General features: G+C 37.4%; 1 protein-coding gene across 41 annotated transcripts in view; it reads right to left on the bottom strand.

Moving 5' to 3' along the window:
• The window catches only part of ADAM22 (ADAM metallopeptidase domain 22), a 237,340-nt gene that overhangs the window by 29,213 nt on the left and 186,905 nt on the right, over positions 1-21,222 (bottom strand). For 17 of the 41 annotated variants that reach the window (XM_021063337.2, XM_021063339.2, XM_021063341.2 and 14 more), the window contains exons 19-26: positions 19,442-19,492; positions 19,154-19,217; positions 17,609-17,714; positions 14,802-14,921; positions 10,925-11,093; positions 8,899-9,013; positions 5,868-5,958; positions 1,281-1,298 (exon numbers count right to left, since the gene is read on the bottom strand). In XM_021063337.2, coding sequence (XP_020918996.1) covers positions 1,281-1,298; positions 5,868-5,958; positions 8,899-9,013; positions 10,925-11,093; positions 14,802-14,921; positions 17,609-17,714; positions 19,154-19,217; positions 19,442-19,492 — 734 coding nt within the window. Of the gene's footprint in view, positions 1-1,280; positions 1,299-5,854; positions 5,959-8,898; positions 9,014-10,924; positions 11,094-14,801; positions 14,922-17,608; positions 17,715-19,153; positions 19,218-19,441; positions 19,493-21,222 lie in introns of all 41 variants that reach the window. The other 24 variants (XR_014815729.1, XR_014815730.1, XR_014815735.1 and 21 more) reach the window with 2 other exon arrangements.

Below are 21,222 nucleotides of genomic sequence, written 5' to 3'. Positions count from 1 at the left end.
TCTTCTACCCAACAGAAAGCATAAATGGCTCCAGCTCTTCTCTAGTATTTTTGGACACAAGAATTTAAGACATGTCACAGAGAACTCTTGATGGTTTTTTTTTTAATTTAATTAATTTTGTTTCCATTTGACTTTCTCCATTAATGATGGAAGTAAGTTATTCCAGGACAAAGTTAATATTTTCTAATACCTATGGCTAACTGATCAGGATCTCAGTTGGTGCCCTGTGGGTGATACTAATGCTAAAACCTTCCAAGAATTTTAAATCACAACATGGAAGGAAACAGATGAACAAGTTTAGAAAAAAATGAAAGCTGTGGTTGGGGCTAGAAATTATCTTATTCCTTATCTGCTTATAGCATTTAATGGAATAGTGGGAAAAGGTGGGTAGGAATCTTCAAAGGTGTCTTGACTACAAAACTAATATGATATGATATGGTCTAGATTGTCAACTTTCAGGATATTTTAATTTTTTTTGTATTGATAGCTAATGACATTAGTAATTTTCAAAATGTGAAAAGTGAAAGATGTACCCTAATACGGGCTAATTTAGATTTCTTGTATCTCTTTTTATACTGCTGGTTAAACAGATTTTAAGCTTACAATGAATGGAGTGGTTGACTTTATGGGTTTTTTAATTCAAAAAAGTACAATCAGAGATTCCAACTATGCAAGTTATTTCTTTCTCTACCCATGAAATTCTCTGATCTGTACAAAAATATATATATACATTTTCTCATGCAGAGGTAAAGCAGACTCTTCAAAGGCCAGAACATTCTCCTGACCACAACGCTGTTACCCTATCAATGTTATCATTTATGAATGAAAGTTACTAATATAACAACAGTAACAAAAATAAATTCCCTTAGAAATTATTAGGCAAGAAGGGTGTTATAAACATGAAGAAAAGCCAATCAACTAATATAAACAAAGGTGACACCTTAACATAAAGGAATTTTGTTTTAGGTGAGAAAAAAAATAAACCTCTCTCTATATATTACTATAAAGTAACACAAAAGTTCTATTACTTATAGTATAGTTGGATGACAGAACCATTAAAAGTAAATAATGACATTTATTTTTTAAATTAATACATTTCATAGCAACACTATGAAAATTATCACTTCAAAGTCATGAAAAATCAAGATTAATTTTTGACCACTATAGCATAAAGACAAGGTAAAATTTCTTTATAACTGCATGTATAAATTCCAAAGATCCTAATAGGATTTAAGCCTTTCAGTTTTCAGTTATATGTTCAGATTATTGTCATCACATACCTCTGTTCTCGATAGTTTCTTTTTATGGACAAGACGAGAGAGAGGAGAGAAAGAAAGAATTAGTTACCTACAGAAGTGCGTGAAGAGAGAATAATAAACATCAAAGCTCTACCATTTGTTGAAAAGTCTCCGCTAGGATTTTGAATTGCAGAATTGAAATGGGGAATAAAAACACCATCTTTCTGTCTCTCTCTCACACACACACACATTTCACTTCTTTCAAAGAAGTGACATCAAAGGGTTAGTCACAATATTTTCAAATAACCATTTTAAAAGCATAAAGCTTCAGATATTAAAAAGTAATTGTTTTCTCAATGTCAATTGCATCATATTAAGCATTTAGTAATGTCTTAAAGTTAACTCTTTCTCAAATACAGTTGTCAGATATGCACATTGATTTAAATAGTGAAATTTATTAGTTGTTTCTTATATAAATTAACTTTACATACAAATAAAAATCATAATTTATTCTTTTTGGAATTTATATCCCAACTAAAGCTATTGCTAAGAATTTCAAATAGGAAAACATAAATGAAAACAAGAATTTTTGTTGGTTTGTTTGCTTTGTAGGGCCACACCCTCCGCACACCTAAGTTCCCAGGCTAGGGGTCAAATTGGAGCTACAGCTATCGGCCTACACCACAGCCACAGCAATGTGGGATCCTAGCCTTGTCTGCGACCTACACAACAGCTCATGGCAACCCTGGAGCCAGGGATCTAACCCGCATACGCGTGGATACTAGTATACCAGTCAGATTCAGTTTCATTATTGCTGAGCTACAAAGGGAACTCCCAAGAACATTTTGCTATGGTAAATTAGAGTGAGAATTCATAGCTCTTAACAGACCTCCCAAATTATCACTACACACTCACCAAAGCTTCACTGAAACCAACATTGAAAACACTTTCTTCAAAGTTTAGTCTCTGTTTTTTATTTGGGCATCTACTAAAATAAAATTATACAAATTTCAAAATAAACCAATCTGAACCAAAAATATGTTCTAGAGAATCTGTAGGTGCCAATGAGTTAACATCAAAAAGTTAATTACAAACTTTCTACCATGAACTAATTAGGTGTTAATATTTTCAAGACATGTTGGAAGGTCAAGCAGCTGAGCAGTGGTCTCCTTTCCCCAAGATCAAGATGAATGTTTCCATATGGATTTTGTTTGGAGCACATTCACATGCCAATCTATTCTATGCCCCTGCTGAGTATCTTACTTAATAATGAGCTCACCAGGGTAAAAATACCAACTTGTTACTTAGTATTTTTCATTTCTGAAACCATCAGATGTAGCAGAAAAATAAACCAAAATCTTTCTATTCAGCATGTTTTGCTTTTTATTCTTTCAATCTGATTACCCGAGCAGTCCACCAGCTTGAAATGCGTATTCCTCAGTTCCTATCCTTGCCATTCCCCCAAGGTTTGGAGAAGGGATAGAAAGTTTAATTGGAAGGATTAATGAGAAAATGAGTTCTCAGGTCCTAAATCCATCTTGGCATTTTAAATGGAATATGTGGAACAGCACATGTATGAATTTAATTCCTGTGTTAAAATGTCTACATCCTCATTCTATTTTTAAACATATTCTGAATAAATTTAGTAACATTAAAACTTTCATCATTTAGGTTCAAATTATTTATGAAGTGAATACTGTGGTATGAACAAGATTTGTCTTTTTCCTTAATGAATCTGCAAAGTACATGTATTCAGAAATGAAAAAATAAGAGTGAAATCAAAAGAATTTCCTTTAAATGATATACAGAAAGAAGGACTATCATTCATTCAGATCATTAAAAAAAACAGACATAGGTAATTTCATTAGCAAGAGAAGTAGATATTTAGGTTTCATATTTCTGAAAGGTAATTTTTTTCCAAGATTACAACCATGAAATAATCAATTTGCCTCAGCGGGTGGCAGAAAAATCACACACCACAGAACTAACAATTTTGTGTTCCTTTTTCACGTGACCAAATGAAACACTAAGCTACCTCAAAACAGCAGTGGTTGTCATGGCAATTACTATATAAGTCTTGCATCAGGGAAGTGAGAAAACAGTCTGACTCCAAGATGAGCTTATTCACCTGAGGTATGAGGAGAGATCAAAAAATATACATACAGAAAAGCCTTCCCTGAAGACATACACTTTTATGCTCCAAATGTAATGCTGCAATCAGCCTATACAAATGGAAGTATGCAATGTGCCTAATGGCCTGCTCATCAAAAAGGCACATGACTACTGAGCATCTGTGAGCTGGTACAGAGCTAGGTACCCACTCAATTAGGGCAAAAGCATTATCACTCTGCTGCACTCTGCTTTGTGAGGCTATGCCACATCAACTATGCTATGATAAACTTCACCCTGATGTCTAGGCTATTTTTTTTTTTTTTTTGGTTTTGGGGTGGGAGTTTTTTAGGGTTTTTTTTGGCCACACCTGCAGCATTTGGAAGGTCCCAGGCCAGGGATCGAAACTGCACCATAGTATTAACCTGAGCCATAGCAGTGACGATGCCAGATCCTTAACCCACTGAGCCACTAAGGAACTCTTGTGCTATTTGTCAGTGTATCCTTGCACAAATGTCTTTCTGCATTTTAATACTTTAACACACAAAGTTTATCCTGACTGTCAACTAACTGCTCTCTTTTCAAAGAAGCTCGTTCAGGGTTTTGATCTCACAATAAGCAAGAGCCATATATACTTTTAAAGAGGTTTCTTTTAATTCATTTGGTTTAAAACCATATCAGGTAGTAATAACAAGAAGAGCAGGTCATTATGTAATATGCCTAGTCTATTGAAAGGTTTGGGGTAATTTTAAAGTCTAAAGTAGTCTAATTCCCAAGTCTTTTAATAAACCAAATTTGATCTATGATTTTTTTTAAAGCTATAAAATGGGGTAATACCCAGAAAGCCTAGCAAAAGTTGTAGGCCTTCCAAATGGAGAAACACCCTAGGCCTGGGGACTTTATATATCATTGCAGAGGTCATCAGGACCATGATTTTAAATTGAAATATTAAAAAAAAAAAAACCTTAAGGTTCATCATAGTTAAGTTTTACTTCATTAAACATAAATTAGTTATTTGAATACTAAGGATTTTTTTTCATATTCTAAGATTGAATTGCTTAAAAGAACTGAACACATTAAATATACAAATAAGTGTAGAATGTGTGAAGTCATTACTTAACTAATTGCCTAGCTAAAGGGATCCAATATTCAAAAGTTATATAACTTTTTAACCTTTACAAATAGAACCGAGAAATTGTTAAAGCTTACAATTGAACTTTAAATCTTGAGAATTAGGGCTTTTTTAAGTTGTAATTTATAGTCGAATTTTTTTTTTTTTGTCTTTTTTGTTGTTGTTGTTGTTGTTGTTGCTATTTCTTGGGCCGCTCCCGCGGCATATGGAGGTTCCCAGGCTAGGGGTTGAATCGGAGCTGTAGCCACCGGCCTACACCAGAGCCACAGCAACGCGGGATCCGAGCCGCGTCTGCAACCTACACCACAGCTCATGGCAACGCCGGATCCTTAACCCACTGAGCAAGGGCAGGGACCGAACCCGCAACCTCATGGTTCCTAGTTGGATTCGTTAACCACTGCGCCACGACGGGAACTCCTATAGTCGAATTTTAATTTTAACAAAGTATGTCTCTGAAGAGTCATTTCTTCACACAAGAACATGCACATGTTTAACAAATAACAGTGCCTCCACCACACTGGTGGTGGAGAGATTTTGCCCTTAGCAGGATGCATGGCCCGAGTGAAAGTAATCAGGAGCAGATCTGCAGTTGTTCTTGTTGGTAGGACCTTTGCTGTTAAAGCCCTATGCTCTCTGACTCACTATCTTGCCCAGATTTGGGGGTATGGTTTTAAGTCAAGAGAACCTGCATCACTAAAGAGCAAACCAACACAGCCTTTGTGTGAGACACGATTTAGACTGATTGACTTCACATAATGGTTTTAAAACAATACTCAACATTTTTAGACTAGAAAGGAGTTCTCTCAAAATCTAAACAATGATAAATTATCATTATCTCTAATGCCAAGAATAATCTTTGATTAAATGCTGAGTCAGACTGATTTTCACTACAGGTGTATTTATTCAATGATATAAAACTGTATAGGTGTTTAATTCATTTAAAAAACATTGTATGGGAGTTCCTGTTGTAGCTCAGTGTGTTAAAAACCCGACCAGTGTCTGTAAGGATGTGGGTTCAATCCCTAGCCTCATTCAGTGGATAAAGGATCCAACATTGCCACCAGCTGCAATGTAGGTCGAAGTTGCTCCTCAGATCTGGTGTTGCTGTGGTGTGGGCCTGCAGCTGCAGCTCTGATTAGAACCCTAGCCTGGGAACTTCCATATGCCACAGGTGTGTCCCTAAATATCTCTATCTGTATATAGATATATAGATATAGTGCAATTTACAGTGATATACACACAGCAAAATAAAAAGTGCATTTTGAACGGTTTTATTTCCATGTATTTTTCTGGAAAATATAATGAGATCATCGAACTAAATGAAAGAAGAATGAAGATAAGGGGAAAAAAAGGAGGGGTAATGTTACTATATTACTACTTTCACTTACTTATATCCCCACGCAGTTATTCCTAATATGAGGGCCAGCACTAAAATGGTGCCAGCAATTATGCCTATTATAATATTGGTACCAGCAACACCTGGAGAGGGGAAAAAAAAAAAACCAATAAAGATCAGTGTATACATTGAACTTTTGCTATAAAATTCTTTAGGCACTTTATTCTTTGTAATCAGCACCTTAACAACCTTGTTTCTAACAGTGGGTATTTTTTTCTTCATAAAGTTTTAATTTTAGAGCATTTTTTTCCTCAAATTTTATTTCTTTATTGAGATATAATTGACATAACATCTTAGTTTCAGGTTACGACATAATGGTTTGCTATCAGTATATACCGGTGACATTAAAGGGAGGTATTTGTAAGGGAAGAAACCATCACCACTTAGCAATCTATATCAATTGTTTTTGTTTTTTTTTTTGTTTTTTGGGTTTTTTTTTTTTTTGGTCTTTTTTTTGCTATTTCTTGGGCCGCTCCTGCAGCATGTGGAGGTTCCCAGGCTAGGGGCTGAATCAGAGCTGCAGCCACTGGCCTACGCCAGAGCCACAGCAACGTGGGATCCGAGCTACGTCTGCGACCTACACCACAGCTCATGGCAACTCCGGATCCTTAACCCACTGAGCAAGGGCAGGGACCGAACCCGCAACCTCATGGTTCTTAGTCAGATTCGTTAACCACTGCGCCATGAAGGGAACTCCTATATCAATTGTTTTTTAAACACAGTTATTTGTGTACAAATAATTAGGGGCACCTGTTGTTCCCTTTTAATTCTTGTCCAAGTGCATTTTGCACAGTTTTATTTTTCAGGTATTTTTCTGGAAAACATAATGAGGTCACTGAATGAAAAGAAAGAGGAATAAAGATAAGGGGGGGGGAGGAGGGATGTGTTTCCTCTATTAGCATACCACCCTCTGGGGAGGAACATTTAGAAATCCATGTTCCCTTTAACCCTGACCTCTTCCTCAGAAATTCTAGAAATGTTATTATTCCTCTCACTCCATTTTGACAACCAATGCAAGGTCTTTATTTTGTGTGATATTTTGTCTAAGAAAGCAAGCTTCTTCTTCTTTTTTTTTTTTTTGTCTCTGCCATTTCTTGGGCTGCTCCCGTAGCATACGGAGGTTCCCAGGCTAGGGGTCCAATCAGAGCTGCAGCCACCGGCCTACACCACAGCCACAGCAACGCGGGATCCAAGCCTCATCTGCAACCTACACCACAGCTCACGGCAACGCCGGATCCTTAACCCACTGAGCAAGGCCAGGGATCGAACCCACAACCTCATGGTTCCTAGTCAGATTCATTAACCTCTGAGCCATGACAGGAACTCCAAAACAGAAGCTTCTTAAGGACGAAAACATGTCTACATAGTTACCGAATTAGTGTTCTGGCGGTGGAGATGATAAAGAACCAAAGGAAAATCGAGAGTCTGGTGCCCTGGAGCTTGATGCTGGTGAGCTATGAGAGGGAGGCTGCACCAGACTGGCTGTGGCTGGGGGTGGGGTGGGGGGCTGATGCAAGGCCCGGGCAAGGGCCCTGCTGTGTATGGCAGCACCCTCGGTCAGGCAGGTGGAGATGCAGTGCTGCAGGGACCATGGCGGTGAGATGGCCCAGGGAGTCAGTCCTGATACCAAGCACAGGGAGGGCCCAGGGGCAGCACAGGCAGGTGGAGGCCTGGCTCTGATAGCAGGAGACTTTTTTTGTGGACAGTGACCTACATCATGTGTGAACTGAAGGGCTCTTCCCCAGAGCAGCCTGGCCAGCTCCTTGTCTAGAGCGTCCCTGAGGGAGTCCTTCTGAACATCAGAGGTCAGTAACCATGGGTGGCTGGAGCAGATTCCAACCCCCGATGACAGAAGATACGGCTTCTCTGGCTGGAGCCCTCAGTAGTCCATGAGGCAGCGGGGCTCGGCACCAGAGGAGACTGGCCAGCACCCACCCCACCCCCCCAGGTCCTCAGGGGGATGAGCCAGGGCAGATGCAAGAGGACCCCTGGGCACTGAGATTTTCCTTTTCTAAGACCCAGCACACCTGTCCCCTTTCTCCTGCGTTCCAGGGACTTAACAGGGATTGATAAACCTGGATACATGTCCTGATTACTTTTAAGTAACAGTATGATTTTCGACAAGCCAATGAAATCCAGAGACCCGAACCGCCTCATCTCTGCATTAAGTGCCGAAACCAGCTCCACGCTACCACTGCTGAGACCGAAGATGCCAACATCTTAACCGTTCTGTGAGTTTCATTATTAAAGTCACATTGGCTACAATTTTTAACTTGTCTGGATGATTAGAATAAAAATAATCTTTTTCTCATCCTTTGGAGTTGAATGGATTTCAGGATTTGGGCATGATTTAATACAAAAGAATGCTCGATAATGAAATGATAAAAACAGTTGAAAAGGGGACATTCATCCCCAAGGTATGTCTTCTTTCTACTATCTGCATTGAATTTCTACCCCATTTGGCCACTCTAGCTTTTAGAAATACACCCGTGGTTTCTTATCCAAGTCCTCAAACCTCTTCCAGGCACCCTGGCCAAGGTTACAACTTCTAGAATTACCTTCAGTTCAGGCTACAGAACAGGAGTTGAATAGAGATGAGGTTCTTTAATAAAGAATATTAAAGTCAACAAAATATTTTAAAATCAATTCTTCTATTTTTTTCTCATTGATTCAGCCCCAATATATAAAAATCATAAAAATATAAAATCAGACACTTAAAAACTTTGACTGCATTCTTCATTTAAAAGAAAAGCCAGGGTTTGCTGTCATCCCCAAATAGGTACAATACTCGGAAAATCTCAGTCTGATGTAGGACAAGATAAGGCTAAATCAGTAGATTAAGTTATATTCAATATTTCCTATCATCACAATATGGGGGCCCCCGTTGCATATTGTACTTCATTGTTATATGGATTTAACTTACATTGGGCTTACAAAATTAATAAAAAGGTAACTTTGGAAAGGGCAGTCTTCTCTTTCCTTGTGTATAAAGACAACATAATGGGACCAAATTAAGTACCTACCGTTGCCAGATAGAGTAATGCCAGCCTTTGCATCATCATTGTGAGGGAAATAAGTGCTGCAGTCTGCACCTACCCAGTGTCTGTTACACACACACTTCAGCTCATTACTGCAAACCTGAAAACCAAAATCAATCAAGAGTCAATGTCTCTCTGGAACAGAGGCATGAAAAATAAACATTAATTTCTAACTTTCACATGCCTAGAATTTAATGGGACTGGAAAGCTATTGGTACTTTCTTCCTTTTACTAAAGACGTTATCTCTTACTCAAGTCCCTAGAAAAATATTTTCTAGAAATCAAGAGCTGACCCAAAGGAATAATGAATTTTAACAGAAGAATGCATTTATATGTCTAAAACAAAAATTGATGGAATGATTGTTTTGCATATCATTAACTTATATTTTATAAGAGGAAGATATTAAAAATGAAGCAGAATTACAAACATTTGCAAAATATCCAATTGGTTATGCATGTGTGAAAAAAATAAAATAAGAAATATGTAGATAGTCTCTATGTTGAGTTATTATAAGTTCAAAGTGCATAGGATACAAACTTTCTGTAGTATGCATAATTATCATAAATGATTGGATGCTGTTTGCCACCTGATTTACTAGTATCTAGTCACTCCTTTACTCATTCCTTAAGCAAACAGTTAATTAACACAACTCTATGTTATATACTCAGGATGTATAACGAATAAGTTACGAATAAGAGGAGTTCCCATTGTGGCGCAGTGGAAACGAATCTGACTAGGAACCACGAGGTTGCAGGTTCGATCCCTGGCCTTACTCGGTGGGTTAAGGATCTGGTGTCGTCATGGGCCGTGGTGTAGGTCAAAGATGCGGTTTGGATTCTGTGTTGCTATGGCTGTGGTGTAGGCCGGCAGCTGTAGTTCCAATTGGACCCCTAGCCTGGGAACCTCTATATGCTTAGCGTGTGGCCCTAAAAAGCAAAAAAAAAAAAAAAAAAAAAAAAAGAATAAACTATTTCTTCCTTAGCATAACGATGAAGAAATAATTCCATTATTCTTTTCTCTCATCCTCCAAAAAGGATTTCTCCCTAACATCCTTCTAACAGTTAAGGAAAGAAGACTTGGTAGTTCCTTTTATAGGAGCACAACTACTTACAATATGCCTTTTTATTCTCCTGGACCACAAAAATTCCTTTCCTTTGGTAAAAGTAACAATTATGATGACTTCCCTAAAGAAATTCTTGGCATATCCCTCACGGACACACAAGGAATAACCAGGACTGAAGGCTTACAATTCCAGGACAGGGATCCTCTACCTCAACTGGACAGTCTAACCAGTTCACGCAAAGAATCCAGAAGGAGGATAAAAAGAAAATCATTCACACATGCCAAAAGAAAAAGAACCAAAAAGTATTTGTTAGTATAGGAATTCCTGGCTGAAAATGTCAAAACTGGAATCACTAATAAAGCACGTTTCTTTAACCCATAAACTTATTTCTAGAGGAACTACGTTATCAGATATATGACTGCAAGTATGGATTTGGGGTTTTTCAATACCACCACTCTTTCTATTTCTCTCTGATAAACATCTCCTTAGTTATTCTGTTTTTAATTCCATTAAGTTATCCTCAGCTAGTACCCACTGTGGTGGCTACAGAAGTTACTCATGGTCTGCTCTAACCACACTCAGTACTTAGCCACACCAGTTGTTAAATATTATGGTCCTTGCCTCTGCTTTTTACTCCCTTTTTTATGCCATTATAGTTTTTTAAAATTTGTCTCCTAAATCACTTGTGGAAAACTGGCATTATATTCAATAAGATCAATTTAACCTGAAAAGAGACGAAGATTATACTTTTTCTTATTCCTGGGCTTTCACAGATTACACAACAGAAATATTCCAATGGCTGTGACCACATGACTGTTTACATACCAGCTGGAAACATGGACAAGCATGGTTGCCATTATTATAGAAATAAGCAGTTTCAGGTCATATCTATTTCTGTGATATAAGAGAAATGAATAATTCCCCATGGTGAGGTACTGAATACTTACTCCATTTCCTGAACAAACAGTGCCTTCTTTACTGCTTAAGCAGGTGCTAAAGTTGAAGGAAGCGACGGGGAGACACCTGTGCTCTAAGCACATCATTTGGGGACCACAAGGTGTCCCATCTTCCACATAGCCAAGGTCTACATCTTCTTCAAGCTTAACATGCCCACCGCTAAAAAGAATGAGAGCAAAAAGAAAATGGGATTTCATTAATTCACATTCATCTTGAGACTATGCTTAAAAACTATCACTTTCCCTATTTTCTATTTAGTATCTCATAAAAAACGGTAGAAGCATTTTCAACCTCTAAATGGAGAAAGCAATTGAATCTTCTGATCTAATTCTTTTCAGAGATACCGATATATTTTAGGATTTAATCAGAATTACTACAACAAGGGCCTGAATTGAAATGGCATTATCATTTTTGCCTTGGCTAAGTAAGCCATTATTACTAGCATTTGAGTTAATAAATAAGTAGGTTTCAAGATTTCAAATCCGTTTCAAACACAGATGATCATTTTTGGTTTGGTTTACATTTCCCCAAAAGACTGCTCTGATTACAAGTTACATTTGACCCTTAAACAGTTTAGAGGTTAGGGGCATCAACCTGCTATGTAGTCGAATACCCAAGTTCCACTTCCACAGATTCAACCAATGGTGAATTGTGTAGCGTTGTAGTACGTATTTATTGAAAAAAAAAAAAAAAAACCAACAATATAAAAGTGGACCCTTGAAGTTCAAATTGGAGTTATTCAAGGATCAACTGTATATTTGAGAACAGCTAAACTATGACAACAGCTATTCAATATAGCAAGCCCACATATTATGTAGGAGTAAAAAATAAACAGGATAGAAACTCAAAAATGCATATTCATAATCAATTCATTCATATGGTACAATGTTAATGCTACTGCAAAACTCTCCATTCTTTTTATTTATATATTTATTTTTATAAAAAATTATACATGCACATGGTTTTAAGAGTTAAACAGATGAACTGATTTTTTAAATGGAACAAAGCAATCCACTGCCTTTCTCCTCCAAATATCCACCACCCAGGGGGCAGAAACAACTTTCTACTCTTCATTGATTCTTTTGTCATTCATCTTTAAATAATGGGTTTGTGTCACCATATTTTTTTTCCTGCTTTTTAGGGCCGCACCCATGGCATATGGAAGTTCCCAGGCTAGGGGTCAACCAGAGCTACATCTGGTAGTCTATACTACAGCCACAGCAACGCCAGATCTGAGCCATGTCTGGGACCTACACCACAGCTCATAGCAGTGCTGAATCCTTTAACCCACTGAGTCGGACGAGGGATCAAACTTGCATCTTCCTGGATATTAGTCAAGTTTGTTTCCACTGAGCCACAACAGGAACTCCTGTCACTATTTTAAATTTTTCCATTTTAGGTATTATCAGTTGACTTCCCTCTGTGGAACTTGAGAATTCATCTCTATCATACATTCTGTTTGATCAATAGTTAAATCAGTAACAACCTACACATTATGACTATGTAAACGTTATTTAGTTATTTAGTACACCGTAATGAAACCCTTCCTTTTCCTTCTAAAACTTTTTGTTTTCCCTCTTATTTGTTTGTTGTTTCTTTGCCTACTTTTCTACGAACTGATCACTAATGGAAAATTAGTCCAACTCTTCTGAATGCCAAACTCTCCACTCAAGACATGTCTGAATATCAGTTCATCTTCCAGAATCTCTCCTGGAGTTTCCTCTGCCCCTCTCTGACCTAGCTGGCCCCTGTACCTGCTACAGAGCTGGACATCTTGAGGGTTGACATGTCTCTCCATGGTGGGTACTTTGTTTCCTAAATCCCCTATGTTTCTTAGTTTACGTCTTCATTTTAGTGAAACACAATTTCTTTCTTTTTTTGTTTGCTTTTTAGGGCCGCAGTTGCGGCATATGGAAGTTCCTAGGCTAGGGGTGGAATTGGAGCTGTAGCTGCTAACCTACACCACAGCCACAAAGGATCTGAGCCACGTCTGCGACCTCCACCACAGCTTACAGCAATGCTAGATCCTTAACCCACTGAGCAAGGCCAGGGATCAAAACTGCATCTTCATGGATGTTAGTCAGATTCGTTCACCACTGAACCATGATGGGAACTCCAGGAGCACAATTTCTAATAGCTTCCTAAGAAGGGACACAGCGGAGTAAACTGGGGAGAAAATTGCATATCTAAATGTATCTCTACCTTCTACCCTCATTCGATTCACATTTTGCCTGGGTACAGAATTCTAGTTTGGAAATAATTTTCTCCATTGTCTTCTGGATCCCAGGGCTCCTGTGGCTAGTTCCTAAACCATTCTAATGCCTGAATCTTTTTTTTTTTCCCCCTTTCCCCTCTCTGTAAACCGTTGGGATCCTTTTCTTTGTGCTAAGGTTCTGAAATTTCATTAAGATGTTTTGATGTGGCTCTAATTTCACTTACTGTACCTTGCACTTGGTGAGCCTGGCAATATGGAAATTCGAGTCCAACAGCTCAAGAGTTACTCTTGGAGTTACTCTTTGCTGATTTCCTCCCTGCTATTTTCTCTGTTCTTTATTAGTTCTATTCTAATTTGGTGAACGGTTTCTCTATGTTCCCTTTCTTTGCCTCTTTTGCCCTATTTTCTGGGAGATGATTAAATTGAGTTTAATTTTTGCCATCATGTTTTTAATTTCCAACAGTCTTTCCTTTCTTCTCTGAATGTTCTTCATTGTAAAAATGAAGTATCTTATCTCTCATAAATGTTGATTGGTGGTTGTTTTTTCTGGTTATTTGTTTTTATCTCTCTCTCTCTTGCTCTTGCTCTCTCTCTCACTCTCTCTTTTTTTTTTTTTTTCATGTTATTGTCTTTCTTCACAAATCCAATAATCTGCTCATATTTGAGTTGGGAAATTCACCAGACAGATGATTGGAAATTCTAGGACTTTCTGACTGAATATCAATGAGGCCACTTCTTTCTAACCCTGATATCAATATTGACTTCTGTCCTTCTGTTTAGAAATCTACAGTTTTATTCATTGGGGACAGTAAAGAGCAAATCTTTCATGGGAGGGTGATCGATCCCCAGTTTAGCTGATTCAGGGAAATAATCTGTGGCTCGAGCAGCTTCCCTAACAACTTTACAAATCTTTATTTTAGCTCCTTCCCTGATCCCCAACTCCTTTCTCCCTCTTCCAGAAGTAGATGATGCTCCCATTTTTGAGCCTTTAGGGACTGAGAGTATATATTGGGTTAGGTCTTGGTTTTCCCCATTACTGACTCAGGAATTCAGCTTTCTCAGTTTTGATAATCATTTGCCACACATCTATTTATTTTCCACGTTCTAAAACTTTGCTGTTATGGTTTCCTTTCCCTTTTCTGCTTCCCTGTGATACATGAATTCTAAAAAAAAAAAAGTCCATTTCGATGGAGCTCCCTCATGGCACAGTGGGTTAAGAATCCAGTACTGTCACTGCAGCAGCTTGGGTCACTGCTGTGGTGTGGGTTTGATCACAGACCCCAAAACTTCCATATCCTGCAGGCATGGCTTAAAAAAAAAAATCCATTTAGTGTCATTTTAGTGGGATTTCAGAAGGGAGCAAAAGAAGATGCATATATTTCATCTACAGATTTACCTAGAAATTATCTTTCATTTTCCTTAATGAGAATGAAATGCAAACTGCACTCTGTAAAACTTTACTGACCAGTTAAACATAACTCTGGCCATCATATACCACATTTAACTAATTCTTATGTCCTTTTCATCTCTTTTTCTATTACCTCTATAGACTAGTGTCTATTTCATCTTAATAACATATACCAGAACTGAAAACAGAATCCCTGGGGGGAAAAAACATGACTAATGTTCTCATAGAATGGTTAGACAATTACCTGCAGTTTAACGTTCTTCCCTGCTGCACAACTAAGGTAGATGTGATTTCACCATCGAGCTCACCAAGCCTCGGGATGTTCCCAATGTTGGTACACAAAAGGTAACCACAAAGCACATCCCTGTGTTTAAAAAGTACCAAGTATTTACTTTACTTCTTTCCACAAAGACACAGCAAACTCTGTACAGTTAGCGCAGCAAACTTATCTCTGTTTAGGATTTGTTTTTTTATCAATAACTATATTATTTCCTCAAATTATAAGCAAAATAAAATAAGCCCAAATTAGTTTACCCCTTGCTTTAAAAGGTGTCTTCTCCCAAACGCTTAGCTTTTCCACTACTGTTCATTTAGTATTTCTCTAAAGGAAATCACCCATCAAATAAACTTTTACATCAAGAATCTCTTCCCCACCACACATCACTGGATATACTAAAGCAGTTTTTGAACACTTGATAAGTGATTGAATGAACTTCAGATGAATATTCTTTGAGAATACAGGTCTTTCTTCAACCTGTTGCACCAGAATTAAAGAGATTATATATTACATATGTTTTGTAGATTCTCAACCACATAGGCTCATGATCCCTTTTTCAATGTATTTCACTATTCCCCCAGCTATCACACAAAAATCTAATTTATTTTTTAATTTTGTTGTCCTTTTTTTTTGCTATTTTTTTGGGCCACTCCCGCGGCATATGGAGGTTCCCAGGCTAGGGGTCGAATCAGAGCTGTAGCTGCCAATCTATGCCAGAGCCACAGCAACTAGGGATCCAAGCCGCGTCTGCAACCTACACCACAGCTCACGGCAACGCCGGATCATTAACCCACTGAGCAAGGGCAGGGACCGAACCCGCAACCTCGTGGTTCCTAGTTGGATTCGTTAACCACTGCGCCACGACGGGAACTCCCAAAAATCTAATTTAACACGTAAAACATTTTTGTGTTAATACTATCTTACATATTTTCTATTAACATATTTAATTGTTTTTACAGATGACAATAAACACATACTCTAATAAATATCTTGTGAAGACTGATTAGCAGGCCAGCAAGATTATATTTAGAAATATTAGGCTTTATCAGATAGAAAAAGAAAAATTAAGAATTCTATCTATCAAAAAACAGAAAATATATTAATTCTATCTCAAAAAATTTTTTTAAAGTTATGTCATCATTTCATTGCACCTACCATAAACAAAAATGCTTTTCCAATACAGAAAAGATACTCATTCAACATTTTTGTTGGCATTTACCAAACACTTTAAGATATATTAAAAATTAGAAAAAAATAATTTTTATCCTCAAAGAAATCATACTCTGGGTGAGAAGAGAAATCATACACATTAAATAACTATAAAACACAGAATTGGAGAAAAGAGCCATAAAAAATAATACAAAGGGCTGTGGGAGTTCAGTAGAGAAGAGGGAGATAACTCTTTCTAGAGTAAATCCAGAAATAATTTACAGAGAAAGTGTCTAGTTGGGGGCTCTGAGGCTGGACAGTTTTGACTGGTGATGGAGCGAGTGTAAAAGGCACTTCATGAGGAATGAACAGCACAAGCACATGTGTGGAGGTAGGACAATAAACTGTATTAGAAATGGCAAATTTTCTAGAATTTGGAAAGGCAGAGAAGAAAAAGCAAAAAATATAGGTTGGGGGCAAATTGTGGAGGAGATACAGTGCTAAGCTGAGGTTCCATTTTGCTTGTTAAATAAGACAGTAGGACGTCAGCAAAGTGGTTAAGAAAGAGATCCTACATCAGACTGCCAGAATTCTAGTTCTGCTTCTATTATACCCTAAATACATGACCTTGGCCAAATCAATCACTGTGCCTCAGGAGTTCCCTGGTGGTCTAGTGGTTAGGACTTGGTGCTTTCACCCTGAGATCCCACATCAAGCCACTGCATGCCATGGCAAAAAAAAAAAAAAAAAAAAAAAAAAAACCAACTTGTGTCTCAGTTTCCTCCTCCATAAATCGTAAATCATAAATCGGTGCCAAATGCCTTAAAGATTAAATGACATAGTTTATGTAAAGTGCTTAGCACACAGTGTGCACTCAATAGATATACTGTTATTATTCTTACTATTAATTTAGTATGTGGAACCGATGAAATTTGAAAAAAAAATGATATAGTCAAAAAGATTTAGGAAAAGGTTATTCTGATGGGTGTATACTAGAGACCACGGGCATAGAAAATGATTCGGAGGCTTTTATAATAGTTGAAGAGTTAATATAGGTCTTAATTGGGATAATGTGACAGGGAAGGAAATGAAGAACTGAATTAAAGCCAAATTATGGAGGAATAAAATGGAAGAAAGAACATGATTTGGCATTTGGACAATGAGGCAGAGGGAAGGTGGCATCAGGTATCATCCTGAAGCTTCTAAACAGTATAGTGAGAGAGTAAGACCTTTGGCAAAAGGAGTCATTTATAAAAGTCAGAGCCAGTTAATTCAATCTACAGCATCGAGCACATATTCTGTTGACTTTAACTTCTGTTGCCATTGAGATGCTGGCAGGTGCTTCTAGGTGAGAAAGTCCTGAGGCAGCTAAAGGCACAGCCTGAGCCTTAGGGCAGAGCTCAGGATGCATGTTAAGACTTGGGAGCTTTCTTGCAAAGATGAGGCTGGCACTTGGGAAGAGAGGAAGTGAAAAGGTAATAGAGTGCTTTGTGGGGTGCAGAAAACAAGAAAGTCCCTGGTCACTCAGAGGACCAAAGCTCTGGAAATCAACTATACTCTAATAAAAATAAAAATAAAAATAAATCAGGGCTTGTAACTAAGGGATACACTCACTAAATTCTCACCGTTTGTTGCACTGTATCCATGTGTCTTTGTCTTTCCCACAGTTACCCTTCTCAGTGCCTTCGATATTCAGTTTCTCATAGCAGTACTTATCTGATGCTGTCACCTCTGAAGCAGAACAGAGTTTTCTATCAGTGAGGGATATTCCATGTGAGCTACTCAACATGTCTCTAGTAGGTGAGAAACCCCGGTGAGGGACTGCCCTTCACTGCAATGTTATCAGGTCCAACACCTGCACCCGCGGTTCACAGGAGTTCCCTTATAGCGCAACACTCTGTAGAATTTGGTCAATAATTAGGGGAAGACGCTACCAAATGGTTCACTGAATAAAGATGCTTTAATCTCGGTGCCAAATATAAAGCATGGACTTCCCACTCAGCAACTTTTATGAACCATAAAGACAAAGAGGGGTGCACTAGGATTTAGAATTAAAAAGTGAAGAAACAGCAGTATTTCCACCTTGTTCATCTATTCTAAACAGCTATAATTTTTTTTATTCTTTTAACCACATTTAAATAACATTGTAAATAACATTTTTAAGTCATGTAAGCATCTTTGTTAGGACTTTAATTTTCTTAAAGCCAAGGCTAATTGATGGATAACCCAAGAGTTAGATCAAAACAACATTCACAAACTAATCAAGAGATGGCTGTTGGTGTGTGTGTGTGTGTGTGTGTGTGTGTGTGTGGTTTCTTTTCCTACTTCTTGCTGTTAGCCACTATCCTTTTCTCAAGGGGAGGAAGCAAAAACCATATTTCTTTGTCCAGAGCATAAACCTACATAACTAAATTCTTCTCCTATCTCAGTGTTTCTGAGAGCATAGACCTCCCTTCTTAAAAGATTGCAGCCATTATTTGTGACAATTAATGATTTGATATCATTATCTTTATAGCTTGCTTTCTACTACAAATTATCTTTCGAAAGAGTTTAAAACACAAAGTGTTTTCAAAAGGGCCACTAATACTTCAGGGAAAAAGTAACATTTAAATATATATTCAAATGAAATATGGTTTAGATATAAACATTACATATTTCTCTCTGAAAAATGCAATAAATTTTGAAAGGAATAACGTTGACATTTCTTTCTGATATGGCAGAACCACATCAGCAGAAATTCACCTGTAACTAGGATAGGCAGGTGGAGTTTAAAAAAGAGAGTTAAGGGAGAAGAAGCAATTCTGGCTAAAATGCTACAGTTCTTATCCAAGAGTCCAGGGTCCATGTCCATCCCATGTGTTGTATGGGTTTTGCCAAAGACACCCAGCTGAGGACAGCATATGAGAAGCTGACATACAGGTCTGCTCTATTCTCCAAGCTGCATGCCGGGAGTGGATTTTACCTGCCTGGCAGCAAAGGCAATTTCTGTCCACAGGCACTGCCATCTAGCCAGGTACCTTTCTCTAATTTCTACAAAAGTGCCCCTGCGAAGATTGGCAGTGGCTTTGAAATCCCCTTGTCATAAAGTGGTTAAAATTTACTTCCAGCTCATATGTCCTCGGGCCTGATACCGATACTTTGCAAATGATCAAGCCATCCTATTTACTCACTTTGCCCCCAGATGTACTTGCATTGTCTATCCCTGGTTTTGCATCTTCCTCCAAAGCAAATTCCCTAAAATGGAAAAGCATACCCATTAGTGACATGATGTCTGCTTCCATCAGATAACTGAAAAAGTAAGTATGATGAGGAAAATCAATAGATGAGGATTGTAAAGCCCTTTTATTTTCAGAGTTGATCACAAAACATTTCATATGCTCCTCTTACTTTGATAAGACTTCAGTATTTCTTCTCTGCTGGTACATGTGAAACATTCTGGTAAAGATGAAGCTACCTACCTGGACACCATCACATGAATAGCCATCCATTTTATGAATATTGGGGGCACACTAGGAAAAGAAAACAGAGCTATGAACCAAATGCACTGCAAAACATCAAGAATTCCTTTAATGTTTTCATTTTTAAAATGAAGTTTGATGGTAAGGGGTGGTCTCTCAAACCATCTGAAGATAAAAACAAAAAAGATCAAGAGAAAACAAAAGAAAATGCAACAATTGGTGCATTTTTCCCTAAAAATATGGACCTACCAAAGGCAAAAGTAGTTCATTTGTAAATCCTTATCTACAATGAAGAAGAACTGACAGCAATGACTCAGCTAACTTATACAGACACTTTAGTCCTCAGAGCCAAGAAAACAAAAATACAAAACAAAAGCAAGAAGGATGCCGTGGTTTTCTCTTTTTCACCAGTAGAAATAGTGCAGCCCTTACATTTCCAATGACGCTCAAGCAAACCTTTTTCCTGGACAGGTTAGAAAAAGACATGCTTTATAGCCACCAACCCTGCCTTTTTTCGCCTTGTAGTAACTGCAGAAAAGATTGCAAAGCATTCTTATGTGGATATAAACACAGTGTAATTTTAAAATTTATTACACATTTTCCCTATCATTATAGTAATTACATTCTCATTTGAGAAAATCTATGAAAAGTAAAAAAGTAAGAAAAATAAAAGACAATATTCTATCATATTTCTACCACTCAAAGATAACTATATTTTTTATATTCTGGTACATTTTTCTCTACCTTTTCCTCAAAATGTGACTTTTTTAAACATAAGTATAATCAGGTTATAGATAATGTTTTATATTCTCTTTAATCCCTTTACTGTCATCATACATAGTTCCTCATGTCATAATCAACATTTTTGTAGGTATCATCTTTAGAGCTGTAACACATTCCCCTGAGCTAACAAACAATATAACCAATGTACTAAAATATTCACTTATAATTATCTCAAATTTACACTGTTACAACCAATCAGTGGAATAGGAGCATCTCTGTACTAATATTATTTTTAGATTTAGAATTCTTTTTTTTTTTTACATTTTTATTTTTATTTTTTAAAATGTTTTATTAAAGATGTTCCTTCAATTTCTGCACTACAATGAAATGACCCAGCTGTACACGCATATATAATATAAAATACAAATAATATATATATTCTTTTTTTCTCATGCCATCTTCCATCCTGTTCTAATCCAGGAGACTATACACAGTTCCCTGTGCTGTACAATAGGACCCCATTACTTATCTATTCTAAATGTAATAGTTTGCATCTACCAACCCCAAACTCCCCTTCTCTCACGCCTCCTCCCTAGCAAATGCAAGTCTGTTCTCCATGTCCATGATCTGTTTCCGTTTTGTTGATAGGATTGTGGATTTAGAATTCTTTTAAAATCCCTTCTTATTGTATAATCAAGTTCCAAGAAGTTGCTCCAATATACTTTCCTTCCCAGAGCCAATGAGGTAATTTTTCATCGTGTCCTCATCATTACTAGGTGTTAGCTTAGAAAACCAATGCTAATTAGATGGTAAGAAAAGAAAATGCTTTTAGATGAAAGAACTTTAACCTCTTAGGATGACTACCTTTAAAATAAAGCATTCTTAATGGTTAAAGTAGACAGACCTCTACTAAATCCCTCTTCTCTAGGGAAAAATGATACAGGCAGTCTTCACTTTGCATGGCTCCAATACGCATGAATTTCAGTCACCACGGTTTTGTTAAACAACACCCTTACCCCCAAGGACACAGTTCCAATTTCAGTTACCAGAGCAGATTA

This window comes from Sus scrofa, chromosome 9, assembly GCF_054392235.1.
Source record: "Sus scrofa isolate SSC_HxYL_T2T_F1_AM1 chromosome 9, Sscrofa_HxYL_maternal_Yorkshire_Landrace_v2.0, whole genome shotgun sequence".
NCBI lineage: Eukaryota > Metazoa > Chordata > Mammalia > Artiodactyla > Suidae > Sus > Sus scrofa.
Note: the sequence above shows the minus strand (reverse complement) of the source record. Positions and strands in the feature narration are given on the sequence as shown.